General features: G+C 35.8%; 5 protein-coding genes across 5 annotated transcripts in view; 4 read left to right on the forward strand and 1 right to left on the reverse strand.

Annotated features, from left to right (window-relative positions):
• The window catches only part of LOC110380531 (peroxidase), a 29,254-nt gene extending 23,934 nt beyond the window's left edge, over positions 1-5,320 (forward strand). The window contains exons 7-14 of the mRNA XM_021340531.3: positions 2-175; positions 1,587-1,665; positions 1,934-2,079; positions 2,182-2,423; positions 2,627-2,759; positions 2,848-3,310; positions 3,387-3,533; positions 3,621-5,320. Of these exons, the coding sequence (XP_021196206.2) occupies positions 2-175; positions 1,587-1,665; positions 1,934-2,079; positions 2,182-2,423; positions 2,627-2,759; positions 2,848-3,310; positions 3,387-3,533; positions 3,621-3,765 (1,529 nt within the window). The 3' untranslated portion in view covers positions 3,766-5,320. The remainder of the gene's footprint in view (position 1; positions 176-1,586; positions 1,666-1,933; positions 2,080-2,181; positions 2,424-2,626; positions 2,760-2,847; positions 3,311-3,386; positions 3,534-3,620) is intronic.
• A 168-nt stretch (positions 5,321-5,488) lies between these two features.
• Positions 5,489-8,074, forward strand: LOC110380145 (uncharacterized protein DDB_G0283697). Its single transcript, XM_021340040.3, has one exon. It carries the CDS (start codon positions 5,489-5,491, stop codon positions 8,072-8,074), a length of 2,586 nt encoding a protein of 861 aa, XP_021195715.3.
• A 944-nt stretch (positions 8,075-9,018) lies between these two features.
• Positions 9,019-9,580, forward strand: LOC110379749 (probable prefoldin subunit 6). The gene has a single exon (XM_021339550.3). It carries the CDS (start codon positions 9,125-9,127, stop codon positions 9,491-9,493), a length of 369 nt encoding a protein of 122 aa, XP_021195225.1. The 5' UTR covers positions 9,019-9,124; the 3' UTR covers positions 9,494-9,580.
• A 425-nt stretch (positions 9,581-10,005) lies between these two features.
• Positions 10,006-15,451, reverse strand: LOC110379743 (testin). The gene is made up of 6 exons (XM_021339537.3): positions 15,276-15,451; positions 15,040-15,169; positions 13,547-13,699; positions 13,226-13,305; positions 12,777-12,935; positions 10,006-12,270 (listed from the first exon to the last, which is right to left on the reverse strand). The coding sequence occupies exons 1-6, from the start codon at positions 15,297-15,299 to the stop codon at positions 10,669-10,671; spliced, it is 2,148 nt and encodes a 715-aa protein (XP_021195212.2). The 5' UTR covers positions 15,300-15,451; the 3' UTR covers positions 10,006-10,668.
• A 377-nt stretch (positions 15,452-15,828) lies between these two features.
• On the forward strand, positions 15,829-19,844 carry LOC110379553 (ras-related C3 botulinum toxin substrate 1). Its single transcript, XM_021339267.3, has 6 exons — positions 15,829-16,011; positions 16,103-16,218; positions 16,336-16,485; positions 17,078-17,160; positions 17,557-17,717; positions 18,478-19,844. The coding sequence occupies exons 2-6, from the start codon at positions 16,103-16,105 to the stop codon at positions 18,553-18,555; spliced, it is 588 nt and encodes a 195-aa protein (XP_021194942.1). The 5' UTR covers positions 15,829-16,011; the 3' UTR covers positions 18,556-19,844.
• The last annotated feature ends 696 nt before the right edge of the window (positions 19,845-20,540 follow it).

The raw sequence follows: 20,540 nt of genomic DNA on the forward strand, positions 1-20,540 counted from the left end.
GACCCTGTCAACCGTAACGACCCCGAGGAATGTTGCAAGCGCCCCCCTCACCTGAAGCATCCTTACTGCAACGAGATCCGTATCCCTGACGATGACTACTTCTACCGTCTGTTTGGAGTGAAGTGCATTGACTTCGTGCGAGGTTTCCCGTCGCCAAGGCCCGGCTGCCGTCTGGGTAAGACACTCTTTAAATATCTACATCTACGAGTCATAAAATTAAAACCTTCGAGTTTTTGAAAGTCTGCAAATACTTTTAGATTTTTGAGTCGCAAAATTGTTAGGTCATGGTTCCACAATCTAAAACTCAAATATTTAATTTGGACATTCCTAAGGTCACATACAGTCGCAGATTCACACACGATTCACATTTTCTTTAGCATTGTACATGTAATTTTGTCCAACCAAAACAAATCATTTAACAATGCTTGGATAATAATACAATTCGATATTCATTTGTTTGGTCCTACTTTGCGGTTATTTGACACACATTGTGCGAGCATACTGACACTTAAACTGCATTAAATTATACAACATTACCTTCAGTTTCACGCTAATCTAGTTTTATCTCTCCGGAAATAAACTAGAGGATATTTCGCTTTCGTTTTACGATTACGAAGGAAACCGCATACAAACTGGCGTTTTAAGCGCATTATGTCCGAACTGGTAGCACGTACTCAGGCGCAGTGACCCCTCTTGGCATTGTTCGCGCATTACGTTAGATCCGATGGTTATCTTAAAATCTCGTCATCTGCCAACGGACAGAGAAAGCGGTGATTATTACGTGGTTACCTCTGTTCTCATATTGCGCAATTTGGTTCAGAACATTGCCTGACCGCTCGTGTTTGGCATTCAGAGATAAGTGTAGGTTGCTTTATGCGGAGAGCACCTGACTATCATTAGGTGTTGCATTATCAGTGAATTATTATGCGCTAAATGTTGCAACGCACTACCCACTGACTTTTTATTATTTTGGTGCATTTTTTATTTGTTGCGTTATATTCATGTAGTGTACCTATCATGATAAGCTTTTCCTCCACCTAAATTGCCAGAGATGTTAAAGAAAGTGATAGTTCAGTTTATAAATAAGAGACGTGAAGGATGACTAATCAACCAGCAAGCTAGGTATCCAATATCGATAGAGATAGTGTAGCTTCATATCAAAATAGACATTTACTGAATACAATTTCACAAAAAAAAAAACAAATGAGGAATAGGTACGCCTTTCATGCTAGCAATGGACTAAAAGACACTCAACTAAGTTGCAATAGCGCTGTTGCAAGTATGTTATTAAGAAATCGATTGCAAACCGAAAGTAAATTTTATGTTAATATATTGTGTGTTTAACGACACACGATAAATTCGTTACCTAGAGCATAATATACAGACATTATGGGGAGACTGGGCAAATCTGGTACACTAGTTGAAGGTTGACCGGTCCACTTGATGGATAATAGACCTATTTAATAATTTGATTGTCCATAATTGCATAGATAAGAGCGGAGCTAATCACGACAGACTAAGACATGTGACATGACATGGCTGCTTTAAAATAAACCGTTTTGTTAAAGCTAATATTGGTGTTTTAGGTTCAAGGGTTCCTTTCAACACTCTGACTGGAACTATTGACGGAAACACGGTGTATGGTGTAACTGAGAAGTTTGCCAGGTAAAGTACACATGTATACACATTTACATAAGAAAAATTGCTTGAATATATAATTACTGTATGTAGGAAATGGCTTAGTAACTGATTGCACAAGAATCAATGTCAGTGGCATTTGGTTATCTATCAACCACAATCTGCAGGAAATAGAAAAGGAAATGGTTAGCCAATTGCCACCTTTACTTTTCAATTCTTTCAAATTAAATTAAAAATATAATATAGCCATTCTCTTATTTCATAACTTAATTTTATTCAATTTGGTAAATTACAGAAAACTGAGGACAGGCTTCGGTGGTTTGTTGCGCATGAACCCAGTCTTCAAAGAGTATGGACTCAAGGACTTGCTGCCACTCAAACTTGACATCCCTGATGAAGGATGCACCAGACCTAACAAGAACATGTACTGCTTCGAAGCTGGTAATTATCTTATTCAAATTGAAAATTAGGATGAGTCATTCGAAATTACAAATGTATGTATTCCGTCGTTCTTTTTAAAATAAGATGTCATTTCTTTTTAAGGTGAAATCCGAGTAAACGAGCAATTAGTTTTGACCGTGATGCACACTTTAATGGCCCGCGAACATAACAGAGTAGCGAACGGGCTTGCCGAGGTCAACCCTCACTGGGACGATGAGACACTGTTCCAAGAAGCGAGACGCATCAACATCGCCGAGATACAACACATTACCTACAACGAGTTCTTGCCCATCCTACTCGGAAAGGACGTTATGGAGAAGTTCGGTTTAGTGCTCGAGAAAGAGGTGAGAATAGCTAAGATAATGGAAAAAACTATATTTCTTAAGATTTAATAGAATTTCTTAACGTCTTTGCAAAATTTGATGCCGATCAAAGTTGTTCATCCATCAAAATTATGTAAGAATGTTGCAGCTAGGTAATTGAACTTGTGACACCTCGCCACGGTGATCTACTTAGCGATTGCAACTGATTGACTGATTGGTTTCAGGGTTACTGGGACGGATACGATCCAGAAGTGAACCCTGACGTCATCGCATCGTTCGCTTCAGCTGCTTACCGATTTGGACACTCACTGTTACCTACAGCTGTTGAAAGATGGTCGAAGGCTCACAAATTCATCGGTAAGCTCTCACTTGTCAACCAACATTCATACTATCTTATTATTATCGTCAATGTACCTTTTACCTAATGAAACCTTGTCATTTCCAGCATCGAAGAGACTGTCAGACCTCATCCGTAGGCCTTACGACTTATACAGAGCTGGTGTTCTTGATGAATACGTCATGGGTCTGATGAACCAGGTCGCTCAAGCTATGGACGACTCCATCACTCAGGAAGTGACAAACCATCTCTTCAAGAAGGTTGGAGCTCGCTTCGGTATGGACTTGGTGTCATTCAACATGCAGAGAGGTCGTGAGTTCGGTATTCCCGGATACATGGAGTTCAGGAAGTTCTGCGGCCTTCCTCCGGCTGAAACCTTCCAAGACTTGTTTGGATCTATGCCCAACGCAACTGTGCAGAAATACGAGACTATCTTCGATCATCCCATCGATGTGGATCTTTGGTCCGGTGGTGTGTCTGAGCGACCTCTCCCTGGTTCTATGTTGGGGCCCACTTTTGCTTGCATCATCGCTACTCAATTCTCTTACTCAAGACGAGGAGACAGATTCTGGTAAGTGACCAACATACATTCTCAAAGTTATATTCTCAGGCTACAAGATTACTTGATCAAATGATGTTTTTTCCAGGTTTGAGCTGCCCAACCAGCCATCATCGTTCACGCCTGAACAGTTAGCTGAAGTCAGGAAAGCACGTTTAGCGCGAGTCATCTGTGATAACACGGACATCATCGACACTGTTCAGCTTTACCCATTCGTGTTGCCTGACCATGAACTGTAAGTACCTACTTTTAAGCTATATTGCAGGCCATACTCGAATTGTTCAAAAATCGAATCCTTTTAAACCCTTTTTTCTCATTTCAGAAACCCTCGTGTACCATGCAGAAGTGGTGTCATTCCTTCAATGGACTTCAGCAAGTGGGCCGAACCCGCGCCCTTCCACGGCGCCGGCGCCGCCAAGCAATTCGTGAGTAGCTTCTCATACGACCACTACGTGGGCAAGAAGTAGTCGCACCAGCACCTAGACTAGTGTTCACATAGATAGAGTATTGTTGTAGTCAACGGTGTAACTGTACGCTGTTCAAGCTGGGTATCCTCTCGCAAATTCGGTGATCCTAGAACCTACATGTAACGCCGTTAAGAAATAATTTCACATTTTCATCGTATTTAGGAAAGTAGATTCAGTCAAAGTTTTTTTTCAATAAGTTCTTCTTTTATGGATATAAGTAGTATTTGCGTAGAGGTTGCACAGCTTGAATTTTTAACACAGACCACGATAGTTTTGTATACTTTCACATGTTTGGTCTTCACTGTATAATGTAGAGAAGGTCTTTGTTAAAATTTATCCTAGACAGTTATAGTGTATTATAGAATTAAGTATACGAAAGCACACGATAGCTTTCGTTAGATAGCTGCTAATGTAAAAATAAAATGTCTGATTAATTCCAAGCTATCTAACTTAAGTTATCGTAGTGTTCCTTCAAGTCATCTTTTTAATATAAACCCTAGTTTTCATTTGGTTGTTGACATTCTTCGTTCACACCAAATGTGCCAAAATAACGTCGAAGTGCAATCTATCAATCACGCATGTTAGCTTTAAGAAAAACTATTTATAAATAGAATAGGAACTTTGTACAAAATCATAGATGATGGCTTAGTCGAGCTAATGTGCTTTTTATTGCCATATAATTAAGTAAATGTAGTTTTGTTCGAAAATACCTATTCACATTTTATGTAGTAATTAAATAAGCACTTGTAGAAGTAGAATTCAGTTAATGCCTTCGTGGAGGTCGTCGGAACAAAATGAATGTTTGTCAATTGCCAATATTTTGCAAAGGTACAATATTCTTCAATGTTAAAAGGTACCTAGTGATAGTTTTCTTCATATTTAACAGCCAACTCCTAATCATTTTGTGTGAGGCCTCCAGAATAACCCATTTATTGCCGTAGTTAGTAGTACCTCAGTATCAGCTGTATTGTGTAAGTAGTATTTGATGTAGAAGAGTTTTTATATGTTCAATCCATAAGTAGTTTCCCATTTTCCATAAGTTCGTCAAACATTAAATAAAAAGTCATATGTTGAGCCCACAATTTTTGGTGTAGTTGACCTGCATCATCTAGTCTGTCTGAAACCACGATCGTTTTAAACCCTATTTAGACATCTACATACTTACTATCCAAACAAAAGTAACTATCGCATCACCATCATTCTTATCGATCTAACTTAAGGACAACATCGCTTAATGAGATATCGCCAAAAACAAAGTATTTCTTATAACTCTATGAGGACGTTCAGAGGGTTGTAAACTGTAAACTCGCACTCATGTAGAACGCTTGAAGTCACATGCATACAACAGTTGATATAGTCAATCAGTAGATGAATAAAATAATTCATTCGTAGCATTTTATCTTCATCAAACCCGGTGGAAATGTATGTACCTAAATCAGTTTTGTTACTTTTTATTTATTTTTAGTGCAAGTTAATGTTTAATTTGTAATTATGCATGGTTAAGTTGTAGTAGATTGTGTAAATACAAGTATGTTGTAATAAATGTTAGCATAAAGCACTGGTTTTATTACATGCAAATACAAATACCTTATTTTTTTTAATACAAGAAACTGCACCTGTGTTCGCTGAGGTAAGTAGGATTTTGTATTTTTTTTATTTTACGAATATGTAGGCACCTATTTTCTATATTTTTGTAATTGTCGTCAATGTATTTATTTCCCAGATGACCAATGCCACGACTGCTGAAAACAACAGCACGAATTACTACGAAACCAACAAAGAAAAGTGCAACCAAACGTCAAATAATGATGAGGAACTACAAAAATGTATTATCAATACGCTTCGTATACTGCACGACGACTGCTCTAATAACACAAGCAATAACAGTTCCCACCTAAACAGCCATTGTGCAGCTACCAACAAAATAAAATTAGATTCATTGAATAATACTAAAGAAAATGAAATTCAGGACAAAGACACAGTTTTGAAATATGTATACAAAAAAGGCGACAAAGCAGAAATTCCCACGAAAGATAAAGGTCATATCAAAAACAGCTTACGACGAAAACGAGCGACAAATGAATTACACAGCAGAAGCCCACTCCCCAGCAAGTTCCAAAAGCCCATAACAGTCAATTATGAAACAATACATGGACCTAGAGAAGTAGAACCCTTAGCACCTCTCCGAAATACAGAAAACAAAATACTAGGAGCCGACCTAGCTGACTTTAATATTGAAACTGTTCATCAAAACACTGATGCAAACAGCAAGGAAAATATAGCCCCTAAAACAAACAACGACTCGAGTGAGGAAGTTCATTCAAATGAAGCAAGCAATGAAAGAAGTAACAACAGAAATTCCGTTAGAAATACTGAAGATAGTAGAGAACGTGGAGAATATAAGAATAGAAAATCACAAAGTGATCATGACAGCAGTGGTGAAGACAGAGATTACCAAAATAGGAAACCCACTCGGGGCAGTTCTGAACGGGATGACTATAAATCATCTAAATCAGAAAGTGATGAAAGTGGTGAACGCGGTGATTATCGAAACCCGAAATCTAGTCGTGAAAACGATAATAGTGCTGAGCACACAGGTTATAAAAATAGACAATCTGGACAATATTTAGATACTAGTGGAGAACGTGGTCACGAAAGGGGTGAAAGTGGAAACCGTGAAATAAATAAAAACGATAAATACAGACAAGATCAAGACGACAGTGGCGAACGTGGAAATTATCAAAACAAGAGAAATGGCTCCGGTGAAACTTACAGTAGTGCAGAGAGTAATGAAAATAATCGCAGACCTGACACCAGACCTTCCTCGCGACAAATTAAGGAAGACGATTCAGGAAGTGAGGAAAATAGGAAAAGTGATCCCAATAGTGCTGAAAGTCAAGAAAGTGCTGAGACCGGCAACAAAAGCTTAAAATCGCGCGGTAGGGATTATGCGCCAAGAACAAATGAAAAGTACCTTGAGAATGACAGGTCTTATGAAACACCGAATCATCACAGAAAGGGCCCAGAACTGTCAAATGAAAACAGTGACGAAAGCAACGAAGGTAAAGAAACTAAACTACCACAAAAAGAGGCAGATGACAACAATCAAGCTTCACCAGCTCCCATTCGTGAAATTGACTTAGATGACTTTAGCTATGAAAGGGTAAACGTAAATAAAGACGGGAAAGTTGAACCACTGAAAGATAATCTTGAGCTCGTAGATCCCAAACAAGCTGTAGAAATATTACCACTTTCCACAGCTTCACCAGACACAGCTGAAAATAATAATAATGCACTGAATTCGTTGGCAGAGAGTAATGCTCCAGAAACTCCAAAATTAGAAGGAAATGAAAACAAACTAATTCAGATAGATGATGGCGAAGTTAAACCTGTTGTTGAAATAAATCCTGAGAAAGATAGCGAATCAAGTGAAGAAAATAATAAATCAAACGTAAGTGATGAAGTTGAAAGTTTAGAATCAATTTTAGGAGTAAAGGAACCAGAAATTGTAAACGACAAGCACAATGATCAAAATGACAAAATAGTCGAGCAGAAGGCAGCTCAAGATGGAGACGTAAAACAAGAATTTGAAAGAATTCCATTGAATTACAATCATGCTAAGAAAAGTGAAAATGGGAACAGTCAAACTGAAGCCCCTAAAGATGCCACAGAAGAAACGCCAAGCGATGGTACCCTAGACGTTTTTATACCTGATATCAAATATGACGAGCATTTAAAAATAAAGTTTGATGATGTATCTATTAAGTTACCGGACATCAAATTGCCAGACGATATTTTAGCATACACTAGAGATGGTTCTCCATATGCTCATGATGATGACGATGATGACAAAAAGAAAGATAATGATGATATTTCTAGTTATAAACCAAGTTACTACCGTAATTACGCCGATAGAGGAAAATCACAAGATAATAAAAATGCTAAAGAAGATGACGATGATTCAGATGATCATAATGATGATCACGCACCTCGTTATTACGGATACCATGGTGACGATGAGGAAAAACAACAATATAAAAAGAAGGAGGCAGAAGCGAACGAAGCAGACGAAGAAAGTGATGAAGACGAAGATTTGTACGAAAAGTTTGTTCGTGAACGATTTGGCAAACGAGGCACATTTGAGAAAAGGTCTGAAAAATTAGAAGCTATGAACCCTGTTAATCCTGAATTGTATAAAACTATTAAACACATTCTTAAAAAGACTGCAGATATTGATGAACAAGCTAAAAAGAGCGGAGATCCCAACGCAGGTTACATGTGGACTCTCGAGTATGGAGAAAAGTTGTAATGTAACACTGCATAATTTTAATTACGCTATAAGTTATGCTAAAATAAAATAATGTTATCTAAATAATAATTAGGTAATATTTCATAGTCTGATAGCGTTTAAGTAGTGAAATAGGTATTCAGCGTGTAAAAATTAGACACCACATTTGAATAATCTTGGTCGGTTGTACCACAGAAATGGCTTCAATGCACAGCAGTTATTTTGACGAGAAAGCTTATAAATTAAGTATATCAAAATGTATTATGGAAATTCGGTAATCAAACAAAAGTTCCGCCAATCATGTTCCCGGGACCGTGTCTTCATATCGATGTATGTAGAAATCATCACCCACAATGGATGTAAATTAAAGCAAAAAGCGCATTACATCAAAGCTCTTATATAAAACAAATGTAGCTAACGTAGGATCTCATGTGATGACTTATTTTAAGTAAATGCCGATTAATTTAAATAAAATATTTTTCTTTCTATATTTAACTTTTTTATTTTCTGTATCCTCATCCCATCCTGCACAGCACAACAGTAGAGGGAGTACCTACGTAGGGAGAGTACATTCACACAATTCCAAACAAAAAGCGACAGTCCAAAGGGGTAGTATATTGAGGACGTAAATAAGTTAGTGCTTACTATACGTAGGGGCGTGTTATAAGCAAAAAGTTTTGCCTGTGGTCTGTATAGTGAACAGGAGAACCACATCTACAAACGTATTTCAAGAAAATCTTCCGTTTAGTGCCAGCTTATAGGGGAGAATGTAGCATATAAAAAAATAAGTTATTGGTTAGTGTAGTTTCATTCTTATAAGAAATATCTTAAAACTAAATAATAATTGTATGTGTACATTACATACACGAGGTTATAAAATATAATAAAAGAGTTTTTGTGGTCTGCCTAACTTAATGGGAAAACTAAACGTTCTCAAATGTCAAAATTATAACCTCACTTCTCTTCAAAAATAGATTTTGTGATTGTGAGGCAATCGTGATTTGGAAAGCAGAATTATAAAATAGCTTATTCCATTTACCAGATACATAGTGCATAAAACATTTTGCTACAATGACTGAGGAAATCCAAAGAAAAATGCAGAAAGAGCTGGAACTGTTGAGTGGTATACAAAAAGAATACCGTAAGGCGGTCGCTCAGAAACAACAATTAGATAGTCAGTTAAATGAAAATAAGGCTGTTAAAGAAGAATTATCACTGTTGAAGAAAGATGCGGAGGTATACAAACTTATTGGGCCCGTGCTCGTGAAGCAGGACCCAGAAGAAGCTAATCAAAACGTCGCAAAGCGAATGGAGTACATCAGCAAAGAGATCAAGAGAACAGATGACCACATATCTGCGTTAGAAAATAAACAGGAAGCCCTTCAAGAAAACCTGACGAAGTTAAAGAACGATATAAATAAACTCAAGTTAAAGGCTTAGTTCTTATACCTCAAAAAACGCTTCAGTTTGCAATTAATTACTTTTGCATTGTGTATTTAACTAATTATACTATACTTTTAATACCTATTGCCGTTATTTTTCTTGTAATTTTAATTCCTGTAATACAACAGTTTTCTGTGAACAGTGTATTCAGAAGAAAAAATGTAGACCCAGGTAGACCATTGAAATGAGTCATTATTCTGATCAGACTATGTCTCATGTACTGAATATTTGATAATATCACTGAATATTGGGTTGTCCTTTCATCTTGACTATGTAGATTATAACTATTTGCAATATCAATATAAACTTGGCTACTTTATAGCACAGGAATTCTTATTATTGAACACTTTTGCTTGCTATTTAACCTAAATCTTTTTAAGTATAGAGTCAGAGATGTCATAAAATTGTTAGGAATTTTAATAAGAAATAAGTACTTTAACTTTTGTCCTAAGTATGAATTATTATTAAAGTAGTATAAGAAGGGTACGAAAATGAATAAAACAAGCATGTATACTCTTATCTTTATTAATTGTATATCATCCAAAAATAATACATATTTTATGGCACTTTTATCCTGCTGTGCCCAATAATACTAAATATAAATATATTTCTTATGCTGTCATCTAAATTTTTAAGAAACAGTTGCTTTGTATAGAGCTCCCTTTTCGTTTATAATTATCACAATAATAAGACTAACTTACACTTGGCTCTTACTTTCTAATGTAATAAACTAAAATTTTGGAATTGAATAACATCAAAATAAATTATTATTGGCAAAAATACGTTTTATTTATACTCCTAAATATCTTATCTCAAAGCAATGAAAAATATAATCTTAATATAGTTATGCCTTAACTGAAACTGCGTTGGAATGCTTTATAATTAATCTAAGAAATACATCATAAAAGTAAATGGTCCCAAAATTGGAGGAACATTAATTTCTTAAATCACAATACACATAGGCACATTGTAACTACAAGTCTTTTACGTTAATTACTATTAAAAATATAGAGAGACATCTAAAAATCTATATCTTTCTAAAAATCTGTTAGTGTATAAAAATATATACTGTAAAATGTATACTTATATAAAACACTTTATATAAAAATATGATAATTGGCATCTAGGGACAAAATATACTCTTTGCATCACCCAAACAACTTACATTTGATTTACTTAATTCTGCTCTGAACACATGGCACGCTACAAAATGGCATCTCTTGTTTGACGACAAAGCGTCCGCTTAACAGACTCTTTCCGCACATACGACCCGAACATATAAAGCAATCTGCATGCCAGTGCATGTTGCCCCACGATACTCCCTGCTGCTCCGGCCCTATAACCCCACTGCAAGCGCGACAACGCTCCGCATAGAACTGATCATAACATTGCAAACAAATCGGCAGACCCGTCTTATCATCGGGGACGTACTTTTTCCCGCCAAGCGGGGCATCGCAGTGATAACAGCAGAAATGTTGCACATGGAACGCCCTTCCTTCCGCAGCTGTGTAAGGACGGGTGAATATCAGCTCGTCACATCCTGCACAACGGGGAATCTCCAAAACATCGGCCAAATCTCTAGCGCAGTAAATCTCGCCTTTGTAGAAGAAGTACACGAGATCAGCCAATAACTCATTACATTTGCTGCATGTGAAGCACTGAGGATGCCAGATGGCTTCGTGTCCTGCTCTTTCTGCCTTGACCGCGACTTCGCCCGCGAACATCGACTTGTTACAGCGTTGGCAAGGAACTCCTTCATTGTACAGCTTCCTGTTGAATTCCACCTCAGCAGGACTGAGCGACAAGTCTGTAAGCTGATCAATTATCTGTTCAGTACCTTCACCATAGTTCTGTGGAAGAGCCAGGTAATCAGCATTTTCTCCAACAGGGTGAATATTGTCAACCGGCTGGTTGTTCCAGTCTGGCACTGGTGGTGGTGGGACAGCACCGGGATATGTGCTGTAGTTTGGCAGAGGCGGAGGTGGCAAGTCATCTTCGGAGTGACTTCTGAGGTACTCTCGCAGAGGCGCAGTCTGCTGCGGTTCTACTTGATTTATAGGTTTAGTGACAGTGGAGTACTGCGGGTTGATCTTTGTAGAGCAAAGAGTACCACTGTGTTCAGGAGTCACAGGTTCGTGTTTCCAGCTCCAAATCTCTCCGTTCGGCGCAAATATAGTGCCCTTCTGTATTCTGCTGTCTAGCATTTTAGCTGTACCCATGACGTTGTTGTTGCTGTTAGACCATAAGTCAGGCATGATTTGAGCCCCAAGGGATTTGCTTGAGAATTCAGTAGTTTCATCCTTGAACTGAGGATTATTGTTGTACTCTTCGCGGAAGAGCTTGATAGGTTGCAGATAAACATCATTAGTAACAGGCATGTTCAAGTCCTCCAAATTCTTGAACAGTTTATCGTAGACAGGACCATGTTCAACTGCGCTCTTAATTCTGTCCGACTCAATGCGCATTACATGGAGTTTGTCTTTGACGATACGGCTCAGTATAGGACTGGACTTGTAATCTGGCAGATTGGCGGCACTGCTTACAACATTTCCTTGCGTATCTAAGACCAATTTCTTGTCGGAAGCATTTTTAGGGACGATATTGTATTTGACTCCTCGAGATACGTTGGATATTTTTAGGGGCAAGGCGTAGGATTTTGTAGCGGAATGAGTTTTGCTGCTCTCCACAGAGAAGACATCTCCATTTTGCAGAGGTCCCACTCTGACAACATTACCCATACCCACGACATGGTCTTTGATGCGAGTGATGTATTCCTGGGAAAAAAAAACATAAGTCAATTTATCTACTTAATTAAAAAGTATATATAGATATAGTATATAAAAATATATGATAGGTAGTACCTATACTATGATTTAATAAGGGTAAGTAAGGCGCACTATCACAGCTTTTATCACCGGCAGTCTGACCTAAATTGAGTGACGTAACAGTCTATGCAGCTCGGGTTAATATGCATGATGCCCTTTTGCATAAAATGTGCAGTTGACTACATATAGTACCAGGAACATTTCTAAAATATTTCTTCATTAAACAAACAAATAATAAGAAATCTTATGATACATGTTAATTAGATTTAGGACTTTATGTATTTTTCAAAAGCTTTTTAATGACTGGAATATATAAATCATGACTCTCCAAAATTCCCAAACTCGATATCTAACCAACAACGAATACTTATTATTTATAGAACGAATTATATTAGGCAAGATAAGATATCAGTCATAATCCGGTTCAAAAAAATATCAAAGGAGGATTGACTCACAGTGTGTTCTGACTTCTCAAAGTCACTGGCATGTTGTCTGACATCTGGGGCGACGTCGTGTGGTGGTAGTTGCGTCCGCAGTTGAGCGCGACGACGCCGGGCCGCTTCCGAACCGGAGACTGGGGCCAAGGAGCCCAGGCATGACATATACTCTGATACCTGGTGAATAGAAAAACAAAAAAGGTTTTAGTCACAATAAAAATTCTAGTGGCCAGTAGGTATAACATGACTGGTCAGGTATAACAATTCAAAGATGGAATGAGAGTCTGTAAAGAGTTTCTCATAATTGAGGTTCTATTGAAGATGATGGTTATCAGAACAACAATTATGTCTTTATTACTGTTCATAATATGAATTTAAATGAAAGGTCCTTCTGTTCAGTTGTCCACACAAAGGTAAAGGCAGGTTGGGTGGAAAATAAAAGACAGTCCAAAATGTGTATAACTTACCAGCTCTGTAGATGCATTTGGAGGCACCCAATCAAGTTTGACAGGTTTGTCTGTTACTCCTCGAATTTTTATTAGGGGTACTGAAAAATAACAATTTTAAAGTTAGTCTAAACTCTTCTAGATATCTTATCAAGTAACTGCTCAACCTTGTCCTTTTAATCAGCTTGTTATAGATTATTAAGCCTCTTGAAAAAGTCATGGTCAAGGGTGCTCTTTTTTATTCATATTCAAAGGAGGAAGCACACAGCATATTCTTCAGCTTTGAAATACTTGTACAGACCAAGTTGTATTCAGAAGGTAACAAAAAGAAGTCATACTCACATGAAGCCTTTTTCGGCCTGGCAGTGCCAAGAAGTTCAAACTGTGCCCATCCTGATAGGTCATCATCTTGTACGTCATGGACATCTTTGCTGCAGTGACATGAGCGGCACACCTTCCTCCAGAAGTGAAGGTCCAGGCCAGGGCATGATGGTCCTGTATAACCAGAGTAAAAAAAATTATAAACTTTATAAATTCAAATAAAGAATCAAAATAGTTTATTTAAGCAGAAGGTTTACTTTACATTATTTATTTATTCGAACTTCTCATGCAACAAATACCTATAGATATAAATAGACTTTATACATAAGTAAGCAACAAATTGAGTGGTACTTATATCTTGTGGAGTTTTATTTATAGAACAATATTGTTACACTGCTAAACAAGTCTGTTAGCAATATAACTGCTTTACTTTTTGAAAGTATACATACACCAGAATCTTATCATCTCCCATATAATAAAACCATGGTGAAGACAAATATTAGCTGATTTTATGGTGTGCGAAGAAGTTTACTCAGGATGCAGGCAAAACTACTGGAAATGTCTAGGACTGATATTAAAAAAAAGCTGTTGATTTGTTAGGTTTACTTATGAGCTAATATACTGATTAAATTTTGATGAAACTGTGGGTGTCTATAGTGGAGTGAATTGTTTGTAGATAATATTGAAACACTTGTCATGAGCAATGATGCCTGAAACCATCTTTTTAGTCACATGAAATATCATAAAAAATAATGTCTCAAGGAAACATTAAGAAAGCCAGATGTTGACTGCAGCGCCCGACCGTAATTACAACGACTGCAATACTTCTTTGCATGTATTTATATGAAATCACAGTCACCCTCTGATATCAACCGATTTCATGCAGTCACTGCATGTTCCGTTGGCCATTGGCTAGCAACTCTATTCCAAAAAGTACCTTTTCACACACAAAATATTCTATAATTCTTAGAAAAGATTTATTGTAATGGTTTCACTGTTATACAAATTTCCTACGGTTGTTATCGATGGCCAGAAGTATATAAAATAAGTCATTAGGGAAGTTTCCTCATTCATAAAGACATGAATCACCTAGTACAATATAAAATATTAATAAATATATAAAATCTTCCAGGAACACAATTATAAATAAAAAATACATTATTCCTTATTTATAATAATTCCTGAGAGGGTGAATCATTTAAATAAATAGGGAATTTTACTAAAGTCTCATAAAGTTAAAGTAGGAATTAGTATGAAAAAACAAGTGATTTCTTGGAAATATTAATGTTCATTCATTAAATTCCAGACACACTCATACATTGGCTAAATCCGTTAAACGCGTGCACAATGATAACGTTTGCATTGTTTTATTAATGACGTCATTTCTGCCGTAAATAGGATGCTCGAATCTAATGTTTATTGGCAAATATCTCTATTTAAGAAACCAACAATATAATATAATTTGTACCAGCTTTTATATTGAATAATAATTGAAAATAATAAATATTCCTTACCGCAAGAGTTGCAAGGTGCACCGGCTCCGCTATCATGCCCAAGTCGTGCTTTGCTTAACTTTTCCCTCTGACTTTCTAGCTTCGACAGCCAAGCTGGTGCTTCCGGAGTCTCCACACAAGAGCCACTCATCTAAAAACCACGTTTTATGTTATCAATTATTGTTATCACTAAGTACAAATGCTAATCCACAAAGTTTGAAGCACCCAAGCACAAAGTTTCATAACTTTTTATTTACCTTTTTATCCTGAAACTTAGACATTATACTGGTTTTCTCCCTCTATGACATGAGTCTAGCTAAGCAGAAAATTATATTAACTAAACAGTCACACAACCAAAAGCCAGCGGAAAAACTAGATAAATATTAAAACTTCCGAATCAGTGTTGAACAATAGATAATAATATCATGACATCATGACGTACGTGCGTGACTGACAGCACTCTATTATATTTTTTATAACTCAAAAATTATCGATACAAAAATAAATAAATTGCAAGTAATAAAAGCGAAAATATGTGATTTTCGCTTTATATACAATTTATAAAAACATATGAATTGTTAGTTCATGATTAAATAACTTTTGAAAGTAATCAACTTGAATACGATAAAATTACGAGGTAGACAATTAAGTTATGCCAACAATCATTAAAGAAATACCCTAATTACTCATTTTAATTAGTCATGCAAAGTTTCTTAATTGCCACTAGTTATTAACTAATGTGTCGCATAAGCAGAACTACGAAATAAATTATTGCATATAAATGAACGCAACATCATCCGTCAACTCAGTTCAATTTATTATCTGTAGCTCTTCCGTAAATGTCCCCATCCATCTTTCAATGCGTTTCCTATTCTAATTCGATGTAAAATTTTGAAAAACTTGCCCTTCTATAAATAGTTTGTCAGTGCTTCAACTCTTTGTTGTTCGTATAGTGTTTGTAATTCAGAAGAAGTGAGAAAAACTTTTTATACGGTAATAATATCTGATTGTTTTCAACATACGTTTCGGTTTTACAATGAGTCATAGGTTTGCCTTTATTTATCAATAATATTCTCTTCCATAGATGTCATCAGGAAGGCCGATCAAATGTGTGGTCGTCGGAGATGGTACTGTCGGTAAAACTTGCATGTTAATATCGTACACTACAGACAGTTTTCCTGGGGAATATGTACCTACAGTGTAAGTTATATTCACGTTGTATTGGAAGTTCTAAATAGTGTTTGAGCCCTAATTCTACAAGTGATTGTGAAGTTAGAGATATCCCACATAATTTTACCTTGATTGTAATAATTCCAGATTTGACAATTATTCAGCACCTATGGTTGTGGATGGAGTAGCAGTATCTCTAGGACTGTGGGATACTGCTGGCCAAGAAGACTATGACAGACTTAGACCATTAAGTTATCCACAGACAGATGTCTTCCTCATATGCTTCAGTGTAACAAGGTATGTACTCACTAGTGGTCAGTTTACTGTAATACTCTGAATGGAATGTGTTAACATATAACAATGAACAAAGAGAGGTCTTCATAGGCTCAAAGTTCTTCTATTAAACATCATACAATAGCCATGTAATTCTAAGTAATGGCTGCAGAAAGAAGAACCGGAAATAACCTCCATGTGACTAAATAATGAAGAATGTTAAATGCTTTTAATTACTCTACTTCTTCTAATTAATAAAGCCATCATAATGGGCACATTGCAGCTACAAAGGATAGGGACAATATTGAGTGTCTTCAATAATACGAACTCTAAACTTCTGAACCGGTTTCAACTGGTTCTACCTCTAACCACTAATAGCCTAATAGGCATTATCCTCCTACTTCACTTGTTCTGTTGAAGTCAGTCTGTGTGGCTCAAATTATCCTGTAAAATTCCACTGATAACCATAGACTACATGCTAAGTCTGCCCAGTAGGAAATAGAACTCCTTTAAATGCATAATGTATGCACAACTGGTTCTAGAGTATATGAATATTATTTATTTATAGAATCAACTAAAAGATAATATGTTTATGTAATTTTTTGCATTATTTTAGCCCATCATCTTATGAAAATGTGACTTCAAAGTGGTACCCTGAGATAAAGCATCACTGTCCTGATGCTCCCATAATATTGGTTGGTGAGTAAAAACAATTTTGTTTTAAAAAAACATGGTCTATTTAACAGTAATTTTCAATACAAACAACTATATCTTTAGGTAGCAATGTTCTTAGTTGCTATGTTATGTTATCAAATAAATTATGATAATTGATATATCACTGATTAATTAATTACTTTTATCTAATTACTTAAATACTTTTAATCACAGCTTAATGTTACTATGAGTATAATAGATTAGCCGATCATTAGCATTAATTTATTGCAATAATTATCTCTAATTTATTAAAAGAATATATGCGAGAAATGTGGAAACTAAATCCTTCATAATATCTAATGTTTCTTTTCTGTTAGACTTGTTTGTTACTTTCAGTCCGCCACATAAACAAGTAAAATTAAATAAAATGTTTAATTATAGGTACAAAGATTGATTTGAGGGATGATCGTGAGACCCTCAGTTTGCTGTCGGAACAAGGAATGTCGCCTTTGAAAAGGGAACAAGGCCAAAAGCTGGCCAACAAAATTAGAGCCGTTAAATATATGGAATGCTCTGCATTGACTCAGCGTGGACTCAAACAGGTGGGTTACATTTTTTTACTACTTCTCTATTTGAGTAGGCACCTAACTGTATCAACAATCTTGATATGACTTTTTACTTATATCTTTATAATATACAGCTTAAAACTAAACTGTGGCAAAAAGTCAATGTAAATACAATAATAACTATCACTAAATGTATTCATTATTATATTAAGCAGTAGTTTGTTTGTTTAATATGCATTTACGCAAAAGTCATACCAGATTTGGTCATACCTTTAGTTGCGTGCCTGCTCAAATGGAGTATAGTTATTTCTGTTGCATACAAATTACATAATTATAACATATTGAATTTGTAATGTGCTGTAGTTTAGGCTGGAAACAGCGCTCGGCCGACGGTCAGTGCTGACCGTATATCCGGACCGAATCACATACAAAATCACGCGCGTACCGTCAGCGTAGCTGAGTGCGCGTTCATAGATTTGCACAGATATAGCTACGTCGACCTCTCGCTGACCGTCGCTCGAGAACTGTTTCCAGCCTTACAGCTTTATAAGCCAAGTTCCTTTCTTAATGTACATTCCTTCAGAATGTAGTTGTTCTAAGAATTCTAAAACTGTATTATAATAAGCAGAGTTATAAGCTGCATAATACTAGTGCTGAAGGAATAGATAGAAGGCCATAAAAATCTATTCAAAGAGAAACTTGTATGTTCCTTTATGTTCTCAACAAGGACATTTTCTTAGGAGTGGTAGTTTTTGTTTGCATTTTTTCTTCATCGATATTTTTCTTTATCCCGCAGGTGTTTGATGAAGCTGTGCGCGCAGTATTAAGACCTGAACCACAGAAGAGACATCAGCGGAAGTGTTTAATTATGTAAATAAGACTCCATGACAAATTCGACAATTATACATGCAGAAATCTCGCGACGACAGTAATAATGTGTTTCTATACCAGTATGCTCTTCCAATCTAACAAACAACTGATTTTTTATTAAGAATATTGAACAAAATTACAGTAAATGCATCCCAATAAGTGCCATAAAACACATTCTCCATACTGCATAGTGATACTACAAATGTTAATAATTCTATCTGGATCATCACACAACTATTTTTATTTATATTTTCTGCTTATATTTAAGCATATGAAAATGCCAAAGATTTTATAAATAGATGTAAGACTCAGTATATTATTTAGTATGTTTTGTAAAGAAATCTTCAATGGTTAGAAACAAATTGTTACTGTTATGTAAAATGACTATAATGTTATTTTTGTATATGCAACTGGACCTCAATATTCGAAGTTTTGAAATATATTCTTATGCAACTTGTGAATAACGACTGACCGTAGATGCTAGTTTTAACATACTCAATTTAAACTCGAATTAGTTGCAGATATTTAAGCATTTATTATCCAGTGAATGATGTATTGGTTAAGCGGTATTTTATTTAGATATATTAATATTATTAATATCCATGCTTATAATAATTAGTAGGTTTGCTTTATTCTGGTTGAATAAAGTGTTATGAATTCATGCTGGTTCTCATAAGCTAACAATTTGTAAAGGCAATAACATATGAATTTTTATAGCCATGTATTACATACGTAATATAAATCTGACAATTCTCATACCGTATCGGCAGCTGAAATGACTGTTGTAAGCTTTAGTGGTGGTGAAATTTACTCTTATCGCCATTATTTTTCTGATTCTTTTCAATTTTCTTAACTTACTTATATAATTATATTATTTCGAATAATGTTTGTGATTAGACAAAGTGTGTTTATAGTGATTTATTAGGGCGAAATATTTTTGTATGTGGAAATCTTAGATTTAAGGAATATAATGCATTTAAAAAGTACTAATTTCGCAACGAAAGTTGAGCACAACAAGTCGCATGCAATGTCTCATGCATACAAACAAGGAAGTAGTGTAAGAGCTGATGTTTGCTTATTCTCAGTCCTCACAAATGAGGACAAAAGCGGGATTTCAGAATGAAAGATAATGTTGTGCGTGTTGATAACTGCACCATCAATTATTGATATTATTTGTAGACTGCTTTGATTTACATGTAAAGCTTCAAAAATAATTCGTGTATATAGGTACCTATTTATGTAAGAGCTAAATGAAACTTGTGTATTATGCACTTCATAAATTATTGAACTTTATGTTGATGTTTTATTTTATATCCACCCCCTAAAAGTTCTAACAAAACAAAAATGTAGAACCTATGGAATACCTATCGAGTCGTCTAAACTACTTATATGATACTATACAATATGATAAAGAGAAAACTTTTTGTTTGTACCCTAAGGGCTCCGAAACTACTAACCGGATTTGATAATTTTTTTCACTGTTGGAAAGCTACATTCTGAGTGACATCGGCTATATTTATTTATTCCGAGGCAAAAGTTTTCACGGGAAGCGAGTGCAGCTGCGAAAAACCGGGTAGTATACTATAAAAGGCTGTTATGTAGATATTTTTCCACATATACATATCATTAAATAGCTCACTCAGGCTTCACGCTACTTTTTACCGGGTGCATGCAGGAAGCGGTATCCGGGAGGAAAAGTTGGCGGAAGTTAGGCATTTATTTTGCAATAAAAATGAGAATGTATGTGGAGAAATATCTAGGTACCTAACAGGGTGCATCCAGGCATATACATACAACAAAATAACGTTCACAAAAAAGGATAATATTGTTAGGTATGGTCAGCAACAAGCCTACAGGCCACAGAGAGTCGTTTGCATATGCAAGTTTACCTACTAAAGTAGGTACATACCTATTCATGGTGTTTAAATCTTGTTTTTTTTTAACGACATCAAAAATCATCAAATGAGTCCAAAGACTATTTACTTTATG

The sequence above is a fragment of the Helicoverpa armigera genome, chromosome 14 (genome assembly GCF_030705265.1).
Source record: "Helicoverpa armigera isolate CAAS_96S chromosome 14, ASM3070526v1, whole genome shotgun sequence".
Lineage (NCBI taxonomy): Eukaryota > Metazoa > Arthropoda > Insecta > Lepidoptera > Noctuidae > Helicoverpa > Helicoverpa armigera.